This window comes from Cimex lectularius, unplaced genomic scaffold, assembly GCF_000648675.2.
Source record: "Cimex lectularius strain Harlan isolate CLEC.00 unplaced genomic scaffold, Clec_2.1 scaffold225, whole genome shotgun sequence".
Classification (NCBI taxonomy): domain Eukaryota; kingdom Metazoa; phylum Arthropoda; class Insecta; order Hemiptera; family Cimicidae; genus Cimex; species Cimex lectularius.
Genome location: NW_019392913.1, coordinates 218,578 through 242,310, shown reverse-complemented (window position 1 = coordinate 242,310; position 23,733 = coordinate 218,578). Strand labels below are relative to the sequence as shown.

The 23,733-nt window shown below is 34.1% G+C and overlaps 1 protein-coding gene across 2 annotated transcripts in view; it reads right to left on the bottom strand.

Moving 5' to 3' along the window:
* Positions 1 to 2,945: 2,945 nt before the first annotated feature.
* The window catches only part of LOC106665084 (MDS1 and EVI1 complex locus protein EVI1-A), a 68,479-nt gene continuing 47,691 nt past the window's right edge, over positions 2,946 to 23,733 (bottom strand). Inside the window, exons 5-8 of one of the 2 annotated variants that reach the window (XM_014391277.2) lie at positions 8,569 to 8,656; positions 5,689 to 5,883; positions 4,750 to 4,882; positions 2,946 to 4,664 (exon numbers count right to left, since the gene is read on the bottom strand). In XM_014391277.2, the coding sequence (XP_014246763.1) occupies positions 3,150 to 4,664; positions 4,750 to 4,882; positions 5,689 to 5,883; positions 8,569 to 8,656 (1,931 nt within the window). In that variant the 3' untranslated portion in view covers positions 2,946 to 3,149. The remainder of the gene's footprint in view (positions 4,665 to 4,749; positions 4,883 to 5,688; positions 5,884 to 8,568; positions 8,657 to 23,733) is intronic. The other variant, XM_024229285.1, reaches the window with a different exon arrangement.

The following is a 23,733-nucleotide window of genomic DNA, read 5'->3' as shown; positions in this document are numbered from 1 at the left end:
GATCTCAATAAAGATCGAAACGTTGGCACGATAAAGAAAATGTTTTTCTGATATCTACATCACACCAGACCGCACCTCACGATTTCTGAATAATTAGTTGTATTTAATATATATTACATTGTATTTAATATATATTTCCTTATATTTAATATAACGAAAAATACATATAGTTTGAAATAAGCAATAAAATACAAGTACGATTTTTGGATCTGAGTGCATTTATTAGCCTGGGGCAATGTTGCGTGCTAGTCCAGAAAAATATTTTTTCAACGCTTTTTAAATACAGTTGTTTGCATTTGTTGTGCATTTTATAATCAGTCGATTTCTTTTTTTACACAGTATATGCATATGCATAATATGCACGATGGTATAAATACGATAAAGTAGGCCAAAAAATGTTTCTGACCAACAACTATTTCGATTCGTTCCTCTTTCAATGAAGGTTTTTATAGCAAAAAAGAATGGTTTGGGCAAGATCAATTTTTGTCTTTATCCGATGTTCATTGTTTAACTGATAAATTACTAAATCCTTTGGTTTTTATCCAACATCGACGGTATTAAAACCATAGGAATTTTTCTTCTTAGACCCTATTCCAACAACTTTGGCTTTGTGTGTTATTATAACTGAAAAAATTAAGAATGAAATCAACAAAAATTCCCTAAATGTTTTATTTTATGCACGTAGTTTCGATGTTTTTGTACCCTATGAAGTTTTCCGTGGATCTGTAAGTCTTGAAAATTGTTATCACTGTTGTGATTTTCGAGAAAAAAAATCGACGGTATTGTAAGGCGTTAAATTTGATAGAATATATTTTATTTCATTTTTTATCAACTAATTTGTATTTAGGGTTATTTTGGAGTGCAAAAAACGACTACCTTAATACTTGTTAACAAAATATTTGAACTTAATTTGCCATGTCGCAAAGTACACAGAAAATAATTATATAAATTCAAATTTTCTCGCACGCAGAATGATTCTTTTTCTGACTTTGCAAGATAAGTTAAACTTTTTTTCAGCGAATTTTTCACATCCCAAAATACTCCTGAATACAACTTTTTGAGATGTCCAAAAAAATAATTAAATACAGAAAGTTTGTTTCGTCCTGAATGAAATATTTTAAACGTAACGTAATTGTATAACTTTGGCAGACTTATCACTGTGTGGTATGGGGTCGCGGTTCGAATCCAGCGGCCCTGAATTTAAACTCGACATACAAATGGGCTTTTTTTTCAAAAACTCAAAAACAAATGAAATGTTTGGAAAGTTTTTGTTGACTTTATCCTTATTTTTATCAGTTGTAATAGCATAAAATCAAAAGCTTGTTGACAGAAATAATATGATGACATCCAGAGAAGATATGAATTTTTTTGTAAAAGACCGGACATCGTTTATTTTTCTATTGTAAAAATCGTATTTGAGCGTTTTAAATCGTGTTTAGGTACCATCCGAATTGCTTTTTTTAACAAAAACAAAAAATGATTTTTGGAATAATTTACTGATTAGTCTTTTGCTTTTTGAACCTATCTAATTTCATTTAATACAATCATTTATACTATTTTCTTGTCATACTTCGATTGATATATGCACAAAAAAGATAGCAACCCATATTTTAAAAACTTTTATTATTTTTTATCGGCCTATTGGCAAATGCTCGGACACGACTCTGATATTTTTCGACTTAGTATCACCAAGTTTCATTATAATCGGTGATCCCGCGACCATAGCCTACCTTCAGCTAAAGAATTTTCCGTAAATAATTCGAACCTGACTTTTATTTTCACTTTCACGATTAATCTGAACTATTATTATTCAGAAATCGTGAGATGCGGTCTGGTGTGATGTAGGTTTCAGAAAAATATTTTCTTTTCCTGCCAACGATTCGATTTTTATTGAGATCATCTTCAGGGCCTGGAATTTACAAACATTGTTTAAATTTAATAAAAACATGTAGGATGTACAAAAAAGTGAATTTGTACAATGCAAATAAATTTTTTTTATATATTCAATCAAAGTATTTCTACAGTCCTGAAGATGATCTCAATAAAGTTCGAAACGTTGGCACAATAAAGAAAATGTTTTTCTGAAACCTACATCACACCAGACCGCATCTCACAATTTCTGAATTATCGTTGACAAACGGTCCCTAATCACCACACAAATAATTTGAACCTTGGATGAAGAAACAAATACAATTGTTACTGCCAAGTTTTACCTAGTTTAACTAAAATATGTCAACATATTGACATAATTAAGTTTTTTATAGATGGCTTCAAATCTGTTTGGAGACCAACTAAGACCCAACATTATCACGTCTACACTACTTTATAAATGAAGATTTTACCAATTATTTGGGAATTATTGAACGAAATGTTATATATCTCTTTCTGTTAGTTTGCGTTGTCAAAGTTTAGAACACAAGACTATCAGTAATCATGAATCTTTTCTTACAATAATACAATCTTTTCTTGTATCCCAGATAAAAACATATTCCATATCAACTTTGATTTTAATTTTAACAAAGTTTTAAATGTATTGTTAATTTATTTTGTTTTTAATAATAATGTACAATTAGAAAATCTTAATAATAGTAGTTGCAGTTGGAAATACCTGACGGTTAAGTCTTAAAAGTGTTGATTGTGTTAATAAAAATATTTCATTAAAGAGTTACATTATGTAGGATTTCGGTAGAGCAATTACATATCGAATCGATAAAAAATGTGTAAGTGTGATGCGGTCACGCTTTACAAGTGAAACACAAAATAGGTGGGCAAATGAAATAAAATATTTATTTAAAAAATGTTTTTGAATGATAATCAAATACTTTATTTATCGAACCACAATGTAAACATATTAACAATTAATGTACATAAATTGAACGATCCGCCATAATTTACAATATATAATAGAATTTTATTTATTAAATTTTTATATGATTCGTAATAATTTATATAAATAATGTAGCACTAGACATATAATTTACTTTAAATAGTAATGCGATTAATGCGAAAAAAGATGGTAATTAATATAATATATATTTATACATAGGTGATGTGATAGACATGGCAAAATTTATTTACATGTATAAATAAGATATAAAATAAATTATTACTTTGGTATGTTTTGCCAGGGCCGCGGTATCACAAAATGACTAAGATGTGACTTGCACGGGTACGGATTCCGTGTTGTTATTGAGCGGTTGTTCGTCTTTCAAATATGGAGAAATGACCATCGGGATTGGAGATTCTTGATAGGGCGAAAGGCTTGGAGAGCCTTCTTCCGAACTAGTCTCTGTCTCTTCCTTTACTGAAGGTTGAGGATATGGACCGTTGTAGGTCACCTTCCCCATAAAAGATCTGATCTCGTCGAAATAGGTTTCCTCTCTCTCGTTCTCCGCGCTGCTCGGTGAATCGGCGACAGCGACCGTCCCGTCCTCGCCTTCGTGTTTTTTCAGATGACGGTCCAAATTGGTCTGCTGGCCGAAACACCGGTCGCACATGGAGCACTTGAACGGCTTCTCCTTGTTGTGGATGTTCCTCACGTGCCGTTGGAGATTGGAAGAAATGCTGAACGACCTCTCGCAGTATTTACACTTGTACGGCTGCTCGCCGGTATGGGTTCTGAGATGCCTGGTCAAATTTGCCGATCTGGGAAAAACTTTTCCACAAAACTTGCAAGCGTATCTGTCTTTGTTTCTTCCGGTAGGCGGTGTACTGGACAAAACATCTTGGTACGGCTTATTTCCAGGGAATGGCGCTCTGATGTCGTAACGGTTCACCGTGTTCATAAAAGGGAACGGCCTGGCCGGGAACGCCGGGAATCTTTCAGGAAACTGCGGCCGGTAGAGCGCTTCCAGGAAGACCGGGTGGATCGGTCTAGGATAGGCCATCGCCGGTTTCTCCCCCTCGGGAGATTCGGGCCGTAATCTTTTTGGTTTGGGCGATGGCGTGTTGCGAAATGGAGACGGACTGCCCTCCCTCTTCCCGCCTATCCTCAAATCTAAGGGTTGTTCTGGCAAATTGTCTACCTTTGAAGAAAGAGGCGAAGCCGTTCCGTCGGGTGCTGACATTTCTCGAGATTCGTCTGGTTTTGGATAGGATGCTGATGTAGGGGGTCTTGCAGGGCTCGGCCTCTCGTTGGTCACGGCTTCTTCCGCAGTAGGCGGTGAAACCTTGCTCAAGGAGAGGATCGAATTCATGGACGGCGTCACCGGCTCAGACGGTGAAATGGTCGTCCTTGAAGGGGAGGGTGAGTGAGACGAATCTCTCTGTCTAAAACTGTTGTAAGCTTCAGCCGTCAGCCGGAAGTTAAATATGTTCATGTCTTCTTCGGGTTTCGGAGGGAAGAGAAGTGGGTTCGATAACAACCCCGGTGCTGGGGCCGAGGGGTGGAATAATGACGGATAAGGCGGAATCAAAGTAGGCGGATAGAACGGCAAGCCTCCATGCGTCCTCGGGTAAAGCAAGAACGGGTTCGCTCCAGGCTGAGGGATGTGGTTCATCGTCGATGGTGTCGATACTGGTGACGTCGAATCGCAAAATCTCTTGTGCTTCGCCAACGACGTTCCCGTATTGAATGTCTGCCTGCACTTTTCGCACTTAATCTGCAAGCGGCAGTCCGAGTGCATACGCTTGTGGCGGCAGAGGTTGCTGAACTGCGTATACGCCTGTAAAAAAACAGGCTCCGATTAAAACGTCGATCTTTTAATGTGGCTGTAACTGAATTAGAAATATTATCGATAAGAGGCGCACCTTCAAGCAGACTTCACACCGAAAAGGTTTTATGCTCGAATGAATATGCGTGTGTTGTTTCAGGCCCGAACTTGTAGCAAAGGTCTTGCCACACTCCTGACAAGCGTGTGATCTCGCACCGACGTGATGAGACCTAAAAAACGAAAAGTATAAACTGACATTGACTAAAAATAAAAATAAAATTTAAACTTAACAAACAATAACTTAACTTTTTAAATAACATAAGAAATAAACGAATTGTTTCATTTTTTGATAACATGATTATTTGGAGATCGTGAGATGCGTCTGAAGTGACGCAGGTTTTAGAAAAATATAATTTTTTTATCGTGCCAACGTTTCGATCCTCATTGAGATTATCTTCAGCGTCTGGGATTTATGAGCATTGTTTAAATTTTACAAATACATGTAGCATGTGAAAAACATGAAATTATACAATGTTAGAAATTGTGAAAAAAGTTATTACGGATACTTTGATTGAATTTAAAATTTCTAGCATTGTATAACATCATTTTTCTCACATCCTACATGTATTTGTAAAATTTAAACAATATTTATAAATTGCAGTCCCTGAAGATGATCTCAATAAAGATCAAAACGTAGCACGATAAAGAAAATGTTTTTTAAAACCTACGTCACACCAGACGTCATCTCACGATCACCAAATAATCATTGGCTAATGGTCACTAAACAACATATCACCTGAAGTTAGATCAATTTCAAAAATAAATTTTTAGCGAGTGTACCAACAGAACTTAGTATGATTTAAATGACTCTTCGCATAATAAGACAAAACAAGAACAACGTAGATCATGGCCAAACTTAGGATTGTGTTACCAGTACAATAAATTAAAATTGTATTTATTATCCTGACTGAATTCTGAATTGAACTGTCATATGGCAGGATAATTTTTTATGGATTGTAATAAATACAAAACCTACCGTATGTGCCTCTGAAGATTACTAGGATCAGAAAAAACCCGAGTGCAATTTTCGCAAGAGTAGCGCCTAACTTCGCCGTGCCGAGTACCCTGGTGTATCACTAAACAGGGCTTCCAACAGAACGATTTAGTACACTTATCGCACCTGTATTGCCCACTGACGTAGCTATGTCCAGAAACCAAATGGTCGTCTAATCTGAAAATAAAACAAAAAATATTGATTACTAAAAAACCGATAGGTAAAGATCTGACTAGGATAAAAAAAAATGAAAATCTCGAAAAAAGTAAGCCAAGGCCTTAATAATCAAGTACATCAATAACTCGGGGTGTAAAGAAGGCACTCGAAGGGATTTTGTGAAGCGACAACGGGGAGCCGCAATCGAGTTTCTATCAGAAAAGCCCGAAGTACAAAAGGGTAATTGTTCTTGAGTGTTGGGAGCGAGACAGATGCTACTAATGGCCCCACGCCATGAAACCAATATCAATTCTGGGCCGAATCTCGCCTTCTCACTAGAGCCGTTAAAGGAAGTCACAATTACCCGCGGGGGGACGATCGTCTCAAATGATTGATAATGCGATAAAAATGGACAACGACAGACGGTACAAGGCTAGGCACTTAGGGGCGCAGGGGGTGATACCGACATCACCACTTTCGCAAGGCGACTCGGTGATGATGTTATAATGACACCGAGAGGAGTTAAGGGCTATATGCGTTTGTCAACAAGGGCCTAACATTGATACCACATTTAGGGGCAATACACCTTAACTTCCCAACAACTTCGGTTTAGAGTGATCGGTGATAAACTTCTCAATTCCCAATTTAGTGAACCTAAGCAATTGAAAAATATGGAATGAATTATACTTTTCTAATAATAATTTAATAATGCTCAATATGGCTTTTTAAATATATGAGAAAAAAGATTACCGATTAAAAATTTTAGTCATTAACACTCTGGATCAAGGTATGATCTTAAAGAAGAAAGTAAATTCATGTGTTACTACTTTTGGCAGTAACAACTGAATTTGCTTTCTTCTTCAAAACCATACCTTAATCCAGAGTGTAGTGTGGAAAAAGTGGTCGATATTTCTAACACTGAATACAAAAATTTTAGTTTAACCTATTGCTCATTATTACAAATTAATTGAATGTTTCCTGATATTATGGTCATAAATCATTTGCCACAAAATAGACAGCAAAACCTGATGTCCAAATAGGCAATAAATAATAAATTGAAAGTATAATGCTTTAATAAGTAATCCTCAAGCTTGAGACAGCAGAATCGACTTAATAAGTCGGAAAAAGCGATTTAAGAAGTGAAGAATTATTTCCAATTATGCCGAACGCTCCACCTGGGTCCTTGCTTGGATTATTTCGTCGGTTGAACGATTTATTGCCAGGGAAAATAGGAAAACGGGACAAAACCGACAAGTTTCCCGACAGGTTTAGAAAGGCTCAGGAACAGAGTGGGGATCATCGGCGATTTACATCCAAAATAGAACAGTAGGTAGATGAAGGGAATATAAATGAAAATTAGCGCGGCAAGAAACATCAAACGCCAGCCAACAAGGGAACAACCGGTACCTAAATGTACTTAAATCTAAGTGTTTATGATTGAAACAGATCTAAGAAAAAGCGCGTGTAAAATTTGAAAAAATTAACATACCAAATGTACTACTGAAACGTTCGGAAAACAACATGCTAAAGGTAAAACCTTCAATTATAAATGATCTTAGGCTAATCTTTAAAAATTTCCCCGAATTAACAAAAATACATACATCTGCGTAGATGAAAATGTTCATAAGTTCTTAGTGATTTTGTCGGAATACGATTTATTTAAAGAAATTTGTAAAATATATATGAAAATACTGTCTGGTATTTGTCAGGAAAAGTCATCACCGAAAGAAGGCAAAAATCAGCTTTTTTAATTGAATTGGATTTAAAGTTTGTTGGGTCTAAATTATCTACATACGAAATTTACATTACAGTTTACTGAAAATTATGCGAAAGTGTGGTGTAAAACCGTAATATGAAATAGTAATATAACTTTTTTAGAGTAATTTTGTCCAAATCTATCTGTACGTATCAGTATAAAAATGGCAAATACCACAAAATAAAACATAACAAGAGAAATTTACTAGTATAATAGTAAACAATTTACCTAAAACTGGTTAAAAACGGCTACAAATGAATTAATAAATGGAAAGTTCTGTGCCATGCATTTGAAATTGGAAATGCACCTAGAGATTTCAATTTAAAAAGTGGACAAAATTTCCAAAAACAACTGGAAATTTTTGCCCAATTTAATAGCAAATACAGAACCGGGAAAATTGTGTACAAGAAACAAACTAATTTTCAACCGATTTCGATTTAGAAAAATGAGGAAATCTTGTCGAAAAAAAAGTATACTAACAAAATTAGAATAAACAACACCTAGAGTTTATGGTTCAAAATAACAATTAAAAAACCTGCCTAAAGATTTTGCACAACAGATTTTATAAAATGTACCTAAAATTTAATTTAAAATAAGAACAAAAAATTGCAAGAGCTTAACTAGAGAAATTTCTTGAATATAAAGGTAAAATCTATAGCCAGAGAAGGTGGTTTAAATGGTCCGAAACAAATCGAAAAAGAAAATTACAAGAGTTAGAACAATAACAAAAAAGAATCCCAACTGGAGAGCGTGTGCTGCCTAATATCAAAAACTGAACCGAAAAGACCGGTTTCATAAGGAAATCTAAACTGCCAAGGGAAGATGAATGGTTTGTTACCTAAACTCATAGAACTTTTAAAAATCTTAGATGATACTATATATCGATATAAAAAACAAGAAGAATAAGCTAAATAAATATAAAGAAGAAGAGCAGGTAAAACTTTACTTACTGGTCGACGTCAGTGAATGGAGTATCGCACACGGGGCACCTTGCTATGTCTTCGTCTTCTTCCTCGCCGTTGCTCAACTGGTGAGATCCTGCAGGCAAGGAGTGTTGGATGAGAAGTGATGGTATTGACAAAATGGTATATCTCTAGAAGGAGGGGCTTGGATTATCCAACTAAGCTGTGCCGGTGGCTCGGCCTAATCCTCGAACAGCCAACCAGCAACTTAACTTACGGACTGGGGAAAACCAGAGTTTTTGTTTGAAGACTTGAGCGGGGTGAACGTTTTTATTGATATTTTCCATCTTGTTTTATTTGTAAAAACTTGATGCTTTTATTTATATTAATGTTTATGGAAAAAAATTTTTTGTTAATTAATAAGTTGTACTATAATGATTATCATTTCAAGCTGTGACTTGTTCATAAATTTTAATTCTTTTATGACTATTATAATGTTGAGAAAAAAATGATATTCAGTTTAAATATATTAACAATTACAATAGATTAATTTCACCTAGGTAGCATTACTAATTTTCAGATTAATTGGAGGGTTTTGAGGGAAACTTACTTTAAATATAATTATTTCATTAGTTGTCAAATTTTATTATTTTTTCCGATTTTTGTGCAATGAATCTTAATGCTTTATGCTAGTGACTTGCTACCTTCTTTGCTAAAAAACTGGAAAATAATCAAAACTGATAATTAATAAAAAAATAATTCATAAATAAATTCATTTTAACCAATACCTTACATAAAGATTAATTAATTGAAAAAATTATTTGGTCAATCGGACCACGAAATATAACGGATTTAATAAGTAAAACGAAGTATACCTTCGCTAAAGCTCTCCGTAGCCATTTCATTTGTCGCCGAGAATCGAATCCTGATTACACGACATTTCAAAAATGGCAAAAAGGAGGAAAAATTCGAAAGATAAGTTGAGATGGGGAGTTGCTGTCCGAGTGAATCGAAGTCACGATATCTCAAGTGTTAGAGCAGCGGCGTATTTAGCCGAAGGTCGTGGGTTCGAATCTCGCTCGTGACACTAACTTTTTCATTTCAACCAAAACCTTACATAAAGATTAATTAATTGAAGGAAGTTATTTGGTCAATCGGACCACTAAATATAACGTATTTAATAAAAATTATTATAATTAAAGGATGTTACCCTAACGCAAATTCACTGCAGTCGTAATGCAACTAAATAACGCTAAGATGTTTGAATATTGGCAATAAAGGGGAAAATTTGAATAATAGTCGGTTGAGAGAAGAAATTGATGTCTCCTGGACCGAAGACACGATAGCTGAAGTGGTAGAGCACAAGAGTTTGTGGGTTCAAGTCCATCACGTGACACTAATTTTTCTTTGCATAAATACTGGTAAAAATATACATTTTAGTTGGTCCTATTATCCAAAATAATTATAATTAATTTAATATTTTTTATGTAAAGTATGGTAAAGTGGAAAAATTGGTGTCACGAACAGGATTCAAACCCACATCCCGATGTTGTTGACTGAACGTGACACTTACTTTTCAACTCAATCATAACTGCATCAAAAATAATATTCGAAATGTTTCTTCTTGTCTTGTGTATTGATTCACTTCTCCTTTTAAATAATTGTAATTTTTTATTTAATCATATTATTGTTATATTTTTTCATAACATAACATATAAAATAATCAACCTGGCAAATAACTCAATTACAAAATTCAATTTCTTTCTCCTTATAACGCATCCAATAGCTTCTCACCATCATCTAGATGTTCACAATTATTAATATTCAATATCAATAAATTATACAACAATAAAATCTCTTACTCTGGTAGTGAATTAATGTTTAACGCACCAATTTTTTTCCATATAGACAAAAGGTTTTAATAAAAACATGGAGTTTATATTTAATACAGGACCGTTATTTTTACTGTATTACCTGATAATCTTTTAAAAACTACTTCCCCCCAATACAAATTCGACAATGGGCCGGGGAAAACCCAGAACCCTTCGAAACTAATCGCAAAGTTGTTACCTATGTCTTGTCTTCATTCATTCCTGCACCTGTTCTAATTCTATTAATTGTTCAAACATTAAGTAATATATATAAAGTAAAACTTAATATTAACTATTCAGATTTTCTAAAATATGATATGCTAAAAATTGAGGGGTTTACAGTGTTTTCAGTGATTGCGAATCATTTTACGATATACATGCTTAAACCTTAATTCTGCAAGCATAGATAAAGATATTATTTCTGAAGAAACTGTTAGAAATTAATTTTCAATTGTTTTTTTAATGTTCTTCAAATTTATATCCGTATTGGTTTAGTCTTTACCCCAAATTTAACGTTTTTTAAATTTAAATAATCCATATGTATTCGGTCTTATTCAACCAAAGTAATTGTTTAAATCGATTTATAATTTGTATGTAAGGTGTGACTGAGATGAAAAATTAGTGTCGTGAGCGGGTCTCGAACCCGGGGGTGTAGATGTCACGATAGCTCAAGTGGTTAGAGCAGTAACTGGCACCAATTTTTCATCTCAGAAACTCTTTACATAAAATTTATAAATCAATTCATTTAAAAAATGTTTAGCAATTCATAACTTTGCTTGCAAAGTTGGTATGGTATGTCGTATGGACATATACGTGGCAAGGTCGTATGGTGGTTTCTTTAATGTTTATATATTATGTCGAAATAGTTTTTATTGAAGTATCTTATGATATACGTTGCCAGGCCAGTAAATTGTTGCATAAAGGGATTTTATAACCTATACGATTCGAACAAAACATTTTTCTGACTGTAGTAAAAATGATCTTTTCATATTTTAAAAGCCCAAATATTTTTCATGGGAATGATAAATTTGATCAATGTATGTAAATAAATTCATCCAAGATCCCTCTCTTCCTTCTCTCCCTCTCCCTCCCTTTTCATTAATTCTATTGTAGGTTTGGCTAAGTATCCCTCGGGGGGAAAAAATTAATAATGAGTTTTCAGCAAAAACGGGCGCCTCAGGAAATTTTAAAAGATTTTCATACTTCGAAACAGTTGTAAATTTTATAACAAATTGAGATATTTTTCGGGGCATGAATGGCACTTTTCTAAATAGTTTTCTTCCTACAAACAGTTATAATAAATTTTGAGTTATCGAGAGTGAATTTTGAGAATTGATCGTTATTGACCATTCTGACTTGCCTGTCCTCCCTGAGTTCTTACCTAAAAGAAGAATTTTCGGCATTTTGATATATAATAGCTTTCGATAGAAAAATAAGCGGCAACGACCAAATCACGGTTATAATCAACATTGAAAAAAAATATTTACATAAAAATATAACCATTTTTTTTCTTTGCCAAATCAAAATATTAGTGATTATAAATATTTTAATAAAAACCTACTCGCTAACCAATCAATATAAATTACAGCATTTAATTTTAATGTATAAGACATTTTCAAGAACATTTTGTATAACGAAATCCGTTCCAACTTATACAATAACCTGGCATCCCTTTTCTAACAACGGCTGGGGAAAACCCAAGGGTCAACGCTTCAAATAATATAAAAAGCCCTTTCTGGATTAATTAAAAGCTATAGTAGTAAGCAGAAATTTATTTTAACCGATTGGGTATTTTATTTGTTAATTTATATANTATATATATGTATATATAAAATTAATCAGTCAATGAAGTTGGAACTTCTACGCGCTTTAGAAGTATGAATGGTACAAATACACCCTAGTTGTTTGAAATGGGCTGTGAGAAAGCTCTAAAATGCTGTGTTTTTGATTGTTTATTAACATGACAAGTACAGTAAAGTGGAAGATAAAATTTTATTGAAAAATAATGAGAAAAAATCTGTAATGTGAAGTAATTACATGGTCGGAAACAAACTGGAAACAATAGAACCAGACTGTCTAAACGTAGGAACGTACAAAAAATGTAAGTACATGTGTCAAGTATCAGCTTGATACTTGTAAAATGACCACGTGCATGCAAAAGTTAATAAGCCCTAATAAAAATTATAATAAAGTTTGAAGAACAAATTTAGATAACAATCAATTAATATTCAAGAAATAAAACATTTACAAATACTAAATATATATCGATTAACGGTCACTAATCATGGTGTAATTCCTGTCATAAAGGAGCGCTTACCGTCCAACTACCCTTTTGGTTTCGTGGATGATGTGTCAGAACCGATTTAAAATAGGTTTCACATATTATTTTAAAATAAAGGGCTATTGCCAGAATTCCAACGAAAAACTACTACTAAACATGAGTCGGATGCCTAACCTACTAGGTCATGTATAGAAGTGAATACTTTAATTATGATTTTTTATAAATGGGTTGTGAGATTTCGTCAAGTTTTCTGCGGGATGAACCTGAAATTTAGTGCGAACAGTGAACACTCAATGATAGCAGTGGAGAAAAGGAGAAAATGGCAAAATACGCATCTAACGATCAACCAAATGAGGATAGTTACACCAAAATGATCGGTAACGATTAATTTAAAAAATATATATCTAAAGGAAAAGATTCGGAGAGTTAATTGTAATCCAGTTCAGCTAGTTTTTCATGTTTTACAATCATCATTGATCATGATCGGAAATAATTCGTTTCCTTTCAATTTTTTCGATTCATAAGACTTAAATCTGTAAAATTATTGAAACAATGTGAATAATAAATTATGAAAGGCTATCATCAAGGAAAGGTTATCACGTAGTCACAAAATAAAAATTATAACTTAAAAACACAAAATCAATCTTTAAAAACGAAAAACCTCAGGAAAAACAGAACCAGATTCCAATACAGAAAAATTCGTTTGTGTACAAATATTTATCCACTGGCGAGCAGGGAGGCTATCATGACGCTCTTAATGTTGGAAAAGGGTTGGGGAAAACCCAGAACCTTTCAGATTTCCGACGGCCACAAATCACGTCAATCTCAGTTGACGCTAATCATTTTTGTCCGCTAATCGTAAAAAAATTAAAAATATTGAGTTAAAATTGTACATAATAATACAATAATGTATAAATGAAATTATAATTATTTTGATTTAATTACAGATTGACAAATTTTGAGATGACCATAAAATGTTCGCGAATATTTATTATTATTTATTATTTATTTATTATCGAATATTTTGTAAAATATTATTTATTTAATTTGTTTATTATGTATATTTGATTTAAAATCTTCTACCGCACTTATAAATATTGACAATTGAAAATACAAAGTGCCATGAAAAAGGACATCCTTTCTTAATAATGGCTGGGGAAAACCCAGCGGTCAACCCGAAAAATAAAATAAAAAGTCCTTTCGTAAAAATTTAAAAGCCAAAGAATTAAGTAATCAAATCCCCGTTTTTCAAAAGTTCTCAGTTTATCTCTTTCATATTTCTAAGAAAATTGTAGTTCGTCCCTTCTATCCTCGCTGAGTTGGTCAGTCCGAAGAGTCATTTTCAGTTGAGTGACATTGAAGATGGGAAAATGATTCGGCTAACAGACCAATCCAACTACAGATCCCCCGCATACCATAGAAAGAAATCTTAAAATTCGTTAAAAAAGATATATACGTTTTTCTTATTTGGTTTAAATTCTCGTCAACTGTTACTCAGTATTTGTAAAAATATTTATCACAATAATTTTGTAATATTAAAATGTGTTTGATAAATTTGTTTGTTAAGAAGATTTAAAAAAATAAATAAACGGGTATACTAATTTTCGCCGAAATCGGACTACCTTTCTCTAAATCATGATAATAATCTTTATTTTGATATAGTTCATTAATTAATTTTCATTTAACCACATTTATTTGTTATGTTAGAAGGAGGATGTGCAATGTCTTTAGGTAATAATTCAAATTTGTAAATATGTTGTTTTTTATAAATATGTATAAAAGAAGTTATGAAATTTCTTCTTGAAATTTGAGGTTTGTGAGGTGTTAAACTTGTTTTTTGACTGTTTCTGTTTATTTTGGTTTGCCTATCCTTGCTCGTTTGTTTGTCATGCGTGTGACGGAACCTTCAGTGGTAACTACTGAATACAATGGCGGAATATGTTCATACTCCTCCATTTTTAATTCCTGCAAATTCTCTGGCATCACTGGGTGACATGGCCACTCCAAAAAATGTTGAATACTGAAGCCTAGTAATCACTAACAATCCTAGCTGTGTAGTTCATTGTCATGCATAAAAATGAAACCGTCGCCAACTAGTGGCAATCAAGGGACAACTTCTTCAATGTATCGCGCAGATGCTAGGGAAGATCAAGTTTGTTCGACTTTTCATTGAAATGCCTGCCAAAATCACAACACCACCACCTACAGAGGTTCTACGGTGTGAAAATGTCGCAGGGATATATCGTCAGTATATCGATATACCATTGCTGTTCTTCTTTCGCCGTGAGAAGCCCAACAAAATCTTAACTCATCCGAAAACAAGATTTTAGTTCAATCTTACTCAGACCAATTGATGTGATATCTATCGAGACTTAGCCGAGCTGTTCTGTGTCTTGTCAGAAGTGAACCAGTGGCAAGCACGTAATCCAGGTTCTGAAAGTCTGCACTTTACAGTGCGTAAACTGCGACTAACATTGCTAACACTTTGAAGTCGTTGCTTGATCTCAACATCGGTAGAATGTCGTTTACGTAGTACATTCAAAACAATAAAACGATCATGTCTTTGAGATGTGACACGATGGCGATCTGACCGATGTCTTTATGGACCTCCAGTATCTTCGAATTGATGGAAGACCCTTCGCACAGTTGTTCCCGGAATGTTAAACAACCTGGAAATATACGCTTGCCTTCTTCTATGATTGGCTATTCTATGCCTAATTTGTATGGCTTAAAACCATCACCCAAATAAAATTAAAACTTAAAATTTCTACACCTTAAAAAATCTAACGACCGGAACGTTAGAACGGTAGTTGTACATTAAGCTCTCCTGTGTGACATGAATTACATTACCCTAACCCAAAAATAACGAGTACTGTATACTTAAAAATGCTACTAGAAAATAACTAGACGTCCGTCAAAACTTCGTAAATCCTAGCCGAGGAATGTACCCAAACTTTACATACACTATCATTGCTTTTAATAAACAATAAAACGAAATTAAATGATATCAAATTACGATAATGTGTTTGGTGGTCAACTTTCTAAAAGGGCCAGCTCATAATATTTAACATCTAATTATCAGCTTGGTCAGTAATGGAATATATTCTTGTCAAAACGATATTTGAGATTTTAAATTGTTAAATTGGTTATCACATGAGAAGGCGAAATTTAACGCATGTAACAGACCAACCCAGTCAGGGTAGATAGACCAAAATGACCAATAACGACAAAAGTACAGGTAAATTGTTTAATAATAATTTTATGTTCCTATCTCATGAAATAGACGCCAACGGTCAATTTACCCGAATGAAAGTCCTTTTTCGTTTCATCTTGGGACTTTCAAGGCGAGGGCCTACAAAATTGAGCAGATTTGGCCCTAATTAGGTATTATGGGTCGGTCTGTCACAGACCAAATAATGGGAAAACCAAAAATCCAGATTGATCTCTAGTAGTGCTAAAAGCAACGAAATAATCCATTACATGTAATCCTATTTTACTTCTGAATCATAATTAGGGAAATTCATTATAAATCTTGGACGAATGGAGTTGAGGTTTTCACGTGATTTCCACGTTACTTGTAAGATTCCCAGAAAAGTTACAACTTCAAAATTAAAGTAAGTAAACAAAAAACAAATACAATAAAGAAACCGAGTATAGGAGAATACAGAAAACATTTCTAACATCATAATTAAGCACGAATAAAAGAAAAGTTTGAAAAATAAAGTATTGCTATTTAAAGCTTACTATTTTTTAAGCACTTTAATTTGCTATCTAGTTATAGCCAGCCATTTCAATTTTAATGGAAAATACATGTGTGTATATTAATATAAAAATATGTGTTTGTGATTGTTAGACGAACAAAAATCTCAAAAAAAAATCTCATTTGTTTTGTACATTTTTGTAAAATTCATTTCGCTACAGTCTGTACTCTTCACAAGAACATTGTCATTGTTTTGTTGGGATTTTTTTTATGTTTTTCAGCAACTTGGTCGATGCTTATAACGGTGGTCCGCCTGTTTTTCCATTGATAACGTGCATCATATTCTGATAATACATTTTCATTTCCGTTGATAATTTGGGCTAAAGCTTGAAAGCCAAAAAACTTAGTTCAAATTGTACAACTTTATAATTCACATTGTGACAATTTAAAATAAATTGACTTAAGATGAATTATTCAATTGTATAATTTTTGTAATGATCATTGTCTGTAAGACGCGTTTCAGCTTTTCGCTAATTTACCGTTACTTATATCCCTGACAATCAATGGCGAATGCCAAAACGCGTCGGAAAAGACAGGATTATCGGATCAAAATGATCGGTAACGACCAAATTTCAGGTTCATCACCTGTAGAAACCGAATAAATCTCACAATCTGTGTTACTATTTATGCTGTGAGATTACCTCTTGGGGTTTACGGGATGATGAACGTTTGATCATTTGAGATCAGTTTGATCCTTACTATCGGTACTAAATTACATGTCCACAACACGGAACTATAGTCAAAAGTATGACTTTTACTTTTCAATTGTTTTAATTTTACCACGTATCAGACAAAAATATTATTGATGTATACTTTTGGATATATAGTGACACACATCGATAAAAACGAACCAGAATGACCGTTGACATCAAAATCAACTAACTTTTACATTTTAATAGGAAAATTGACTATACAATATTATATATTCAATAAATAAGATAATGTTTATTTAATCTACCAAATGAATATTTTTTAGAGAGAATTTTTTTAGTGAATGTTATTTGCTATATTGACCAATTACTAAGTAATAACTAAATAAATAAATATTTTCTGACTCAACCAAATAAATCGTTTTTTGTGTTACTCAAAACAAAAATTTCGTTTGGTCAAGTAACTTGTGAAATTTAGAGTTAGATGATGCACAACATAATTCTATATGCTGCGAGGTTTTCTAGTAAATGTTATTTTTTTGTAAAGACTTTGGAGTAAATTTTTTTTTCAAAATCACTGATATCGTTTGTTGTGCTTTTTGTCTAGTGTATTAATCTTTAAAATTTGAAATATTTAAAAGACGTCTAAACGATGGAAAATACAATCTTAAGCACTATAAAAGTTTCTGAATAAATTCTATGATTTTTAGCTGAAATAATAATGACTATGATGTAAACTAAAAAAATCGTTTTTTATGTTTGTCAAAAATTAACACACTTTTGAATTGTAAAACAGTTAAAGTAAAGTTTTGATTTACCGTTTATGGGCTGTCACGTTGCTTCTGTATTATTCATGGCTTATTTTTAAAAAAATTTAAATTAAAATATAAGTAAAAAATATCTTATGCTGTACTTTTATTACAAAATTTTGAAGAACTCTCGTTGTAAATATTACTTGACGGTCTTGATAATAATGACTTTTATGTAAACATTTATAGCTATGACTTCTGATGTTAACGAAACTTTTTTTTAATCGTGTAGTGTGTAAAATTTGCATAAATTTGTGATTTACTTATAAACGTGTCTTACCTAGAGACAACAGGTGAGTTCGATGCTCGGCTGAAGACTGTCCATCCCCGTGGGATGCCCTCAGCCGGGCCCCTCCACCCACTCTTCAGGCCGTTTCAGCCAATGGGGTCTCTCTTTGAGCAACCCCCGAAACTGGCAGATTTCCGCCTTGGAGCGTAACGCGTACCGTACGAACAGGTGATAGACTGAATCATACCGACGTAACGTACCGAGCTTCCAATTTGCATCTCTCCCAATTAAGAAAAACGGTTTAAAAATAATTCCTACAAACTTGTGTCATGTCTTGGTGGCTTTTTTTTTTTTGATGATGGCATGACTATCACATTCTTTCGAACTGTTATTCGTTGAAAGAAGAATTCAGGCGGGATACAAAACGAACACGGCATCGTGCACGTACACAAACAAATAACTGGACGAGCATCATAAAATCATAACTTATTCGTAGAATTGTTGAAACTGTATTGTTATTGAAATTTGGCCGTACCTATCACCTTGGTCCAGCCTATTCTCGCTGAGTAGGTCTGGCAGACGAGTCATTTCTCGATATTCAGTGTGACTTGAACCTTTCGGGCCACACACCGATCATAGGACCAGTTCTAAGGATGGCGAAATGCCGGCAGACCAAGATGATCTGTAAAGATCCATCTGTAGGTTCATCATCCCGCAGACCACATGGGTAAAACTCACAATTTAAAGAAATCGCTAAGTAAGATTTTCTTATTTGGTTCAAAATGTATAAAGAACGCAAAATAGAAAAATTCTTGTCAAATATTCAACACTATTGCTATTGTATTTTTTTTATATCTCAAATATATCTGTTTTAAATGTAAGAAAAATAGATGGGTTTGCGATTGTCTTGTTCTACATGATAATCAATAATCTTTATTTTGTTCTGGTTCATTTAATTAATTTTCAATAAAGCTGATTAACTTAATTATTTCAAAGAAGAATGTACAATGCCTTATGCAATAATTCTTTAATTCATTTTCAAACATTATCATTTTTTTCTAAAACGAGGTTTTACTTGAGGTTTGTGGTCTGTAGAGTGAAAACCCTGCAATTTGATTGTTTCTGAACGTTTAGGTTTCCCTATACTCGCTAGAATATTGTTGTCTTGTAGTTACCACCTAAGATGGCGAAATTCCGAAACTCGTTTGTCTAACCAATCTTCCAAGAATGAGACCAAATGATTAGAAAAGCCCAATATCAAAAAAAGAGTACTTTGTATTATACAAACGCGTATAGCCATTGCGCTATCTTCAGTGTTACTTGACTTCAGAAATATCCATAGACACAACATTGAAGATGACGAAATAACAAAACGCTTCTGACAAGGCCAACACAGCGAGGATAGGTAGACCAAAATGATCGGTACCGAAAAAATGTCAGGTTCATCACTCCTTAAGCAACATGAAGAAATTTCGCTATCTATTGTTATTAATATGGGATTACTTCTTGGGGTTTACTGAATGATGAACGTTTGATCAGATCCGTTTGATCCTGATTGTCGGTACCAACTAATGTACAGGTCCACAACATGGAGGTATCTCTGAATGTATGACTTTTACTTTTCGATTTTTTAATGTGACTACTTATACTAGAATAATATTGATACCAATGCGACAGTAGACGGACCTAAAAAATCGACCAACTTTTGCATATTTTAGTAGGAATATTTATAATAACAAATATTTTTGTTTGGTCTTACAGTTTTTGCCGGCCCAAATCTTTCGGCTTTTCGCATATTTTAGTGTGTGGTTTATTTATGCCCTATCTTACACCACTGATTTGTCAGAACCATAAAAACATATGCCCGTCGATAGACTGTACTCAAATTCTGCATCGCCTGTATCTGCAGTGTTGACGTCTTTACAGAATTGGCAGCAAGCATGGTGGATTCTTGCAATGTGAGCTGTTCGCGAGGGACCACTTTTATAATTCAAAGTTCACATACAAAATTTGGATTTTTTGGGGATGAGGATTTCCATTACTCATGCCTCATGTGTTGATAGTAATCATCTAGATGCTCGACGGATCCAGCAACCGAGTAAACGCAACGAGTAACACACCCAAGCGGCACCACCCGCCGCAGCAGGAGGAGAGAGATGCACCTTTTAGCCAGACATGTTTCTTACTCTTGGCAGTCTCCCCACTTGAGGGCGAGGATAACAACGAACATCGAAATACCAGTTGAAACCACACCGGGCGCACCGCGATACCCGCTACCGCACCCACAATCATAAAACCCGCCGCGAAGATCCACTCTTTTTCAAACCTCAATTTCTGCATCTCTGAAATGCTCAAACAGTAACATGATTAATAGGCCTAGCAATTCCCGGCAAAAAGTAAACTCTATCTAACCAGTCCTTCCTTCTATCTTCATATTCAGGACATTCCATCAACCCTTGTACCAGATCTTCCTTACAGACACAAGTGGCACAGTTTGGGGACATACAGTGTGAAGTACAGTCGAATAAATGTTTTTAGAGGCCCTGCGCCCTTGAAACCACGGCGTCATCGATTGGACATAAAGCAGTACAAGCTCTATTAATAGGTGTAAACATATCATTGACTTCGTAGTCGAAATTATTGAAGCCCCATTGTTATTATTGATGTGCTATTTTTAGATGATTAATCTCTTGAAAATATTAAAATTTAAGATTACATAAAAATATGTGGTAGCTAATTGATAGCCGAACCCGAGTTTCGGCACCGGTTTGTGCAGTGTTAATGTCACTACAAAATTAACGGCACCGCATTAAGTTTAGACGAAATCGTTTCACATCGGACGATTTACACATTCTATACAAAGTCGCTTCATTAATTACTTATTTTACGAAATTATCTAATTCTTAACATATCAGCCTACTCATGTTTTATATGTTGTGAGCGCGTGTTATTTGTGCCTGCGCGAGAAAGACGCATAGGCATTTAATTTGAAAAATACTTACTAAATAAATTTTATTTTACATTTTCATAGTTATTTAAATTAATATAGCGCAATTTGTAGTATTTCTGGCTTTTTCTCGTAGAAATCGTCTTCACACAACACGAATCTTAGGGGGGTTAAGTATACTTTTTTCAAGTATAATTGTCTAGATTATTCAGCTTATTATACGAACATGTCAATTATAAAAAAATACCCAATAACCTACGCTACACCTTTAATCGAAAATCAAAAATCACATTAATCTCGCTCTTAGTGTTCAGGGATGCGTGTTCAACTTCAAGAGTTGAAGAAAAACTCAAGCGTCTGGAAAATGTGAAGATTGGGATCCCATATCTGGGCCTTGTTAATATGTAGGACTTTTAAGAAGTTTAAAACTTCAACATTTAATAAAGCACCCTTTGTCCCTTCGGTCTAATTGAAAATATGAGGAAACTAATGGGCGGTTTTAGAAATGACACAATTGCTGCGTTATGGGTTTCACGGTGGTTGGCTTCTTGAAGGAAGTCGCACGATATGAACCAGGGGAAAAATTAATGGCGTTGAGCTCAGTACAGCACCGACAGCTGTAAAAGAAAGCGTGCAGATGACGCCTCCGGTTGACTGGCAGCATAGCTTCCCACGTCGGAAGGTGCACTACCGTGCAGTGCTTGGGAACGTACGATGTCGACCGTTGGCCCTTCCAATTTCGAAAAGGTGTAAGCGGCGAAATTGCGCCGGTTTGTTCCAATTTGTTTTCCTTTCGGAAACGGGGTCAGGCCGTGTCTACAATGAAATACATTATTCACTCCTTCCCACGGTGCGACATATCCTTTAAAACAAGTGATCTTTGTATTTTGACCGATCAATAATTCATAGGCAGAGTGTAATTTGAATAGTCTGAACGATCTGACGTTTTCTTCTCGCTTGATTCTTGTCTTCAAATTCAGTAGGAAAGCTCCCATATTCTTGAATGGAAGAAAAATCCTTGAATCTTAGTGTAATTACCAGGGTCCAATATTATTTTATCATCTTTTCCCAATCGATATTTTTCAACAGTAACGCCGTTTATTTATGTATAATTCATTATCATCTTCCCTTTAATAATATACAATCATATGCAAAATTTTGCATTGAATTCAATTTTTGCTGCTTTATGCTGTTTTATTTTCAGAAAGGGAAAAATGCTTGTCAGGCACGAATACAATCAATGCGTATTGGGCGAAGATTCTATTTATGGTCAAATGTACCAGATGGTTTGTAATTTATATTTTCAATTATAAATAATCCATTCATTATGATGCTTTACAAAGAAACGGCTTTAAGCGACACTCGGTCTGCTGATAGTAGTAAAGTTTTGGTCGAAATTTCCACGGATTGAAATAAAAGAAAATCGGACTGCGTTGGTTAATGTCTGGAAATAGATGTCCTCTATGACAATGCAAGGTCTCGTATTTCACTGACGCAGCGAAAATTGTTCCACTTGGCTCTGTACGTGTGATCTCACCCGCATTTATGGTTTATCGGTTCGAAAAAATTATTTTTTGGTTAATTGAAAATTGTGAAATCTACACCACAAAATTGATCAAAAAGGTTTTATAGATGAATGCAGAATGAAAAAGCCTAAAGACGATAAAAAAAGGCCAGAATTTATTATTTTCTTTGCTTTAAGTTTTTGATTGGTTTTCTGATCAACCCAATGCAATGAGAATATTGGATGAAATCAATTAGAGTTCGTGGTCCGATTGACCAATTAACTTTTTTCAATTAATTAATCTTTATGTAAGGTTATCAATCTTTATATATTGGTTGAGATAAAAAAGTCAGTGTCACGAACGGGATTCGAACCCACGACCTTCGGCTAAATACGCCGCTGCTATACCACTTGAGTTATCGTGACCTCGATCCACTCGGACACTAACCTTCCCACCTCAACCTCACCTTTTGAATTTTCCCTCCTTTTTGCCATTTTTCAAAAGGCTGACTTTTTTATCTCAACCAATTCCTTACATAAAGATTAATTACTTGGTTGAAATGTTTTAATTTAAATTTTGAACTTTTATCATTCTGGGTCTATGATGTGGATAGAGAAAGTGATATAATGTGAGAGAGAGAAAGATAGATAAAAAAGAGAAAAGGAGGGAGAGAGAGAGAGAGACAGTAAGAGGAGGATAAAAATAGAGAGAAAGAAAGAGGTGTAGAGAGCGGTAGAGAAAGAGATAGAATAGAAACAGAGAAGGTAAGAGGAGAGAGTGAGAGAGAAAGAGAAAGAGAAAGAGAGAGAGAGAGAGAGAGAGAGAGAGAGTGAGAGAGAGAGAGAGAGAGAGGGAGGAAGAGAAACTAGTTCATTATAGCATTTAGTAAAACAATTTAAATAATTATTGATTTGATGATGATGCGTAAGAAAAATACATTATTCTTTATGACCAAAAGTTGATTTCCTCATATAATCTGATGTTCAATTTTTACACTACTGCAGACACATTGTAAAAATAAATTTATCGAGTAAAGTATAGAAACATTCAAATATTTTTTGTTTTTGAACAGTTTGGTTTACCTAAAAAGTACCAGTTTGTTCTGCAACTAGTTTTCTCTAGCTACAGTGTTGGTATAAAGAACAGAAAAAAAGCGCAATT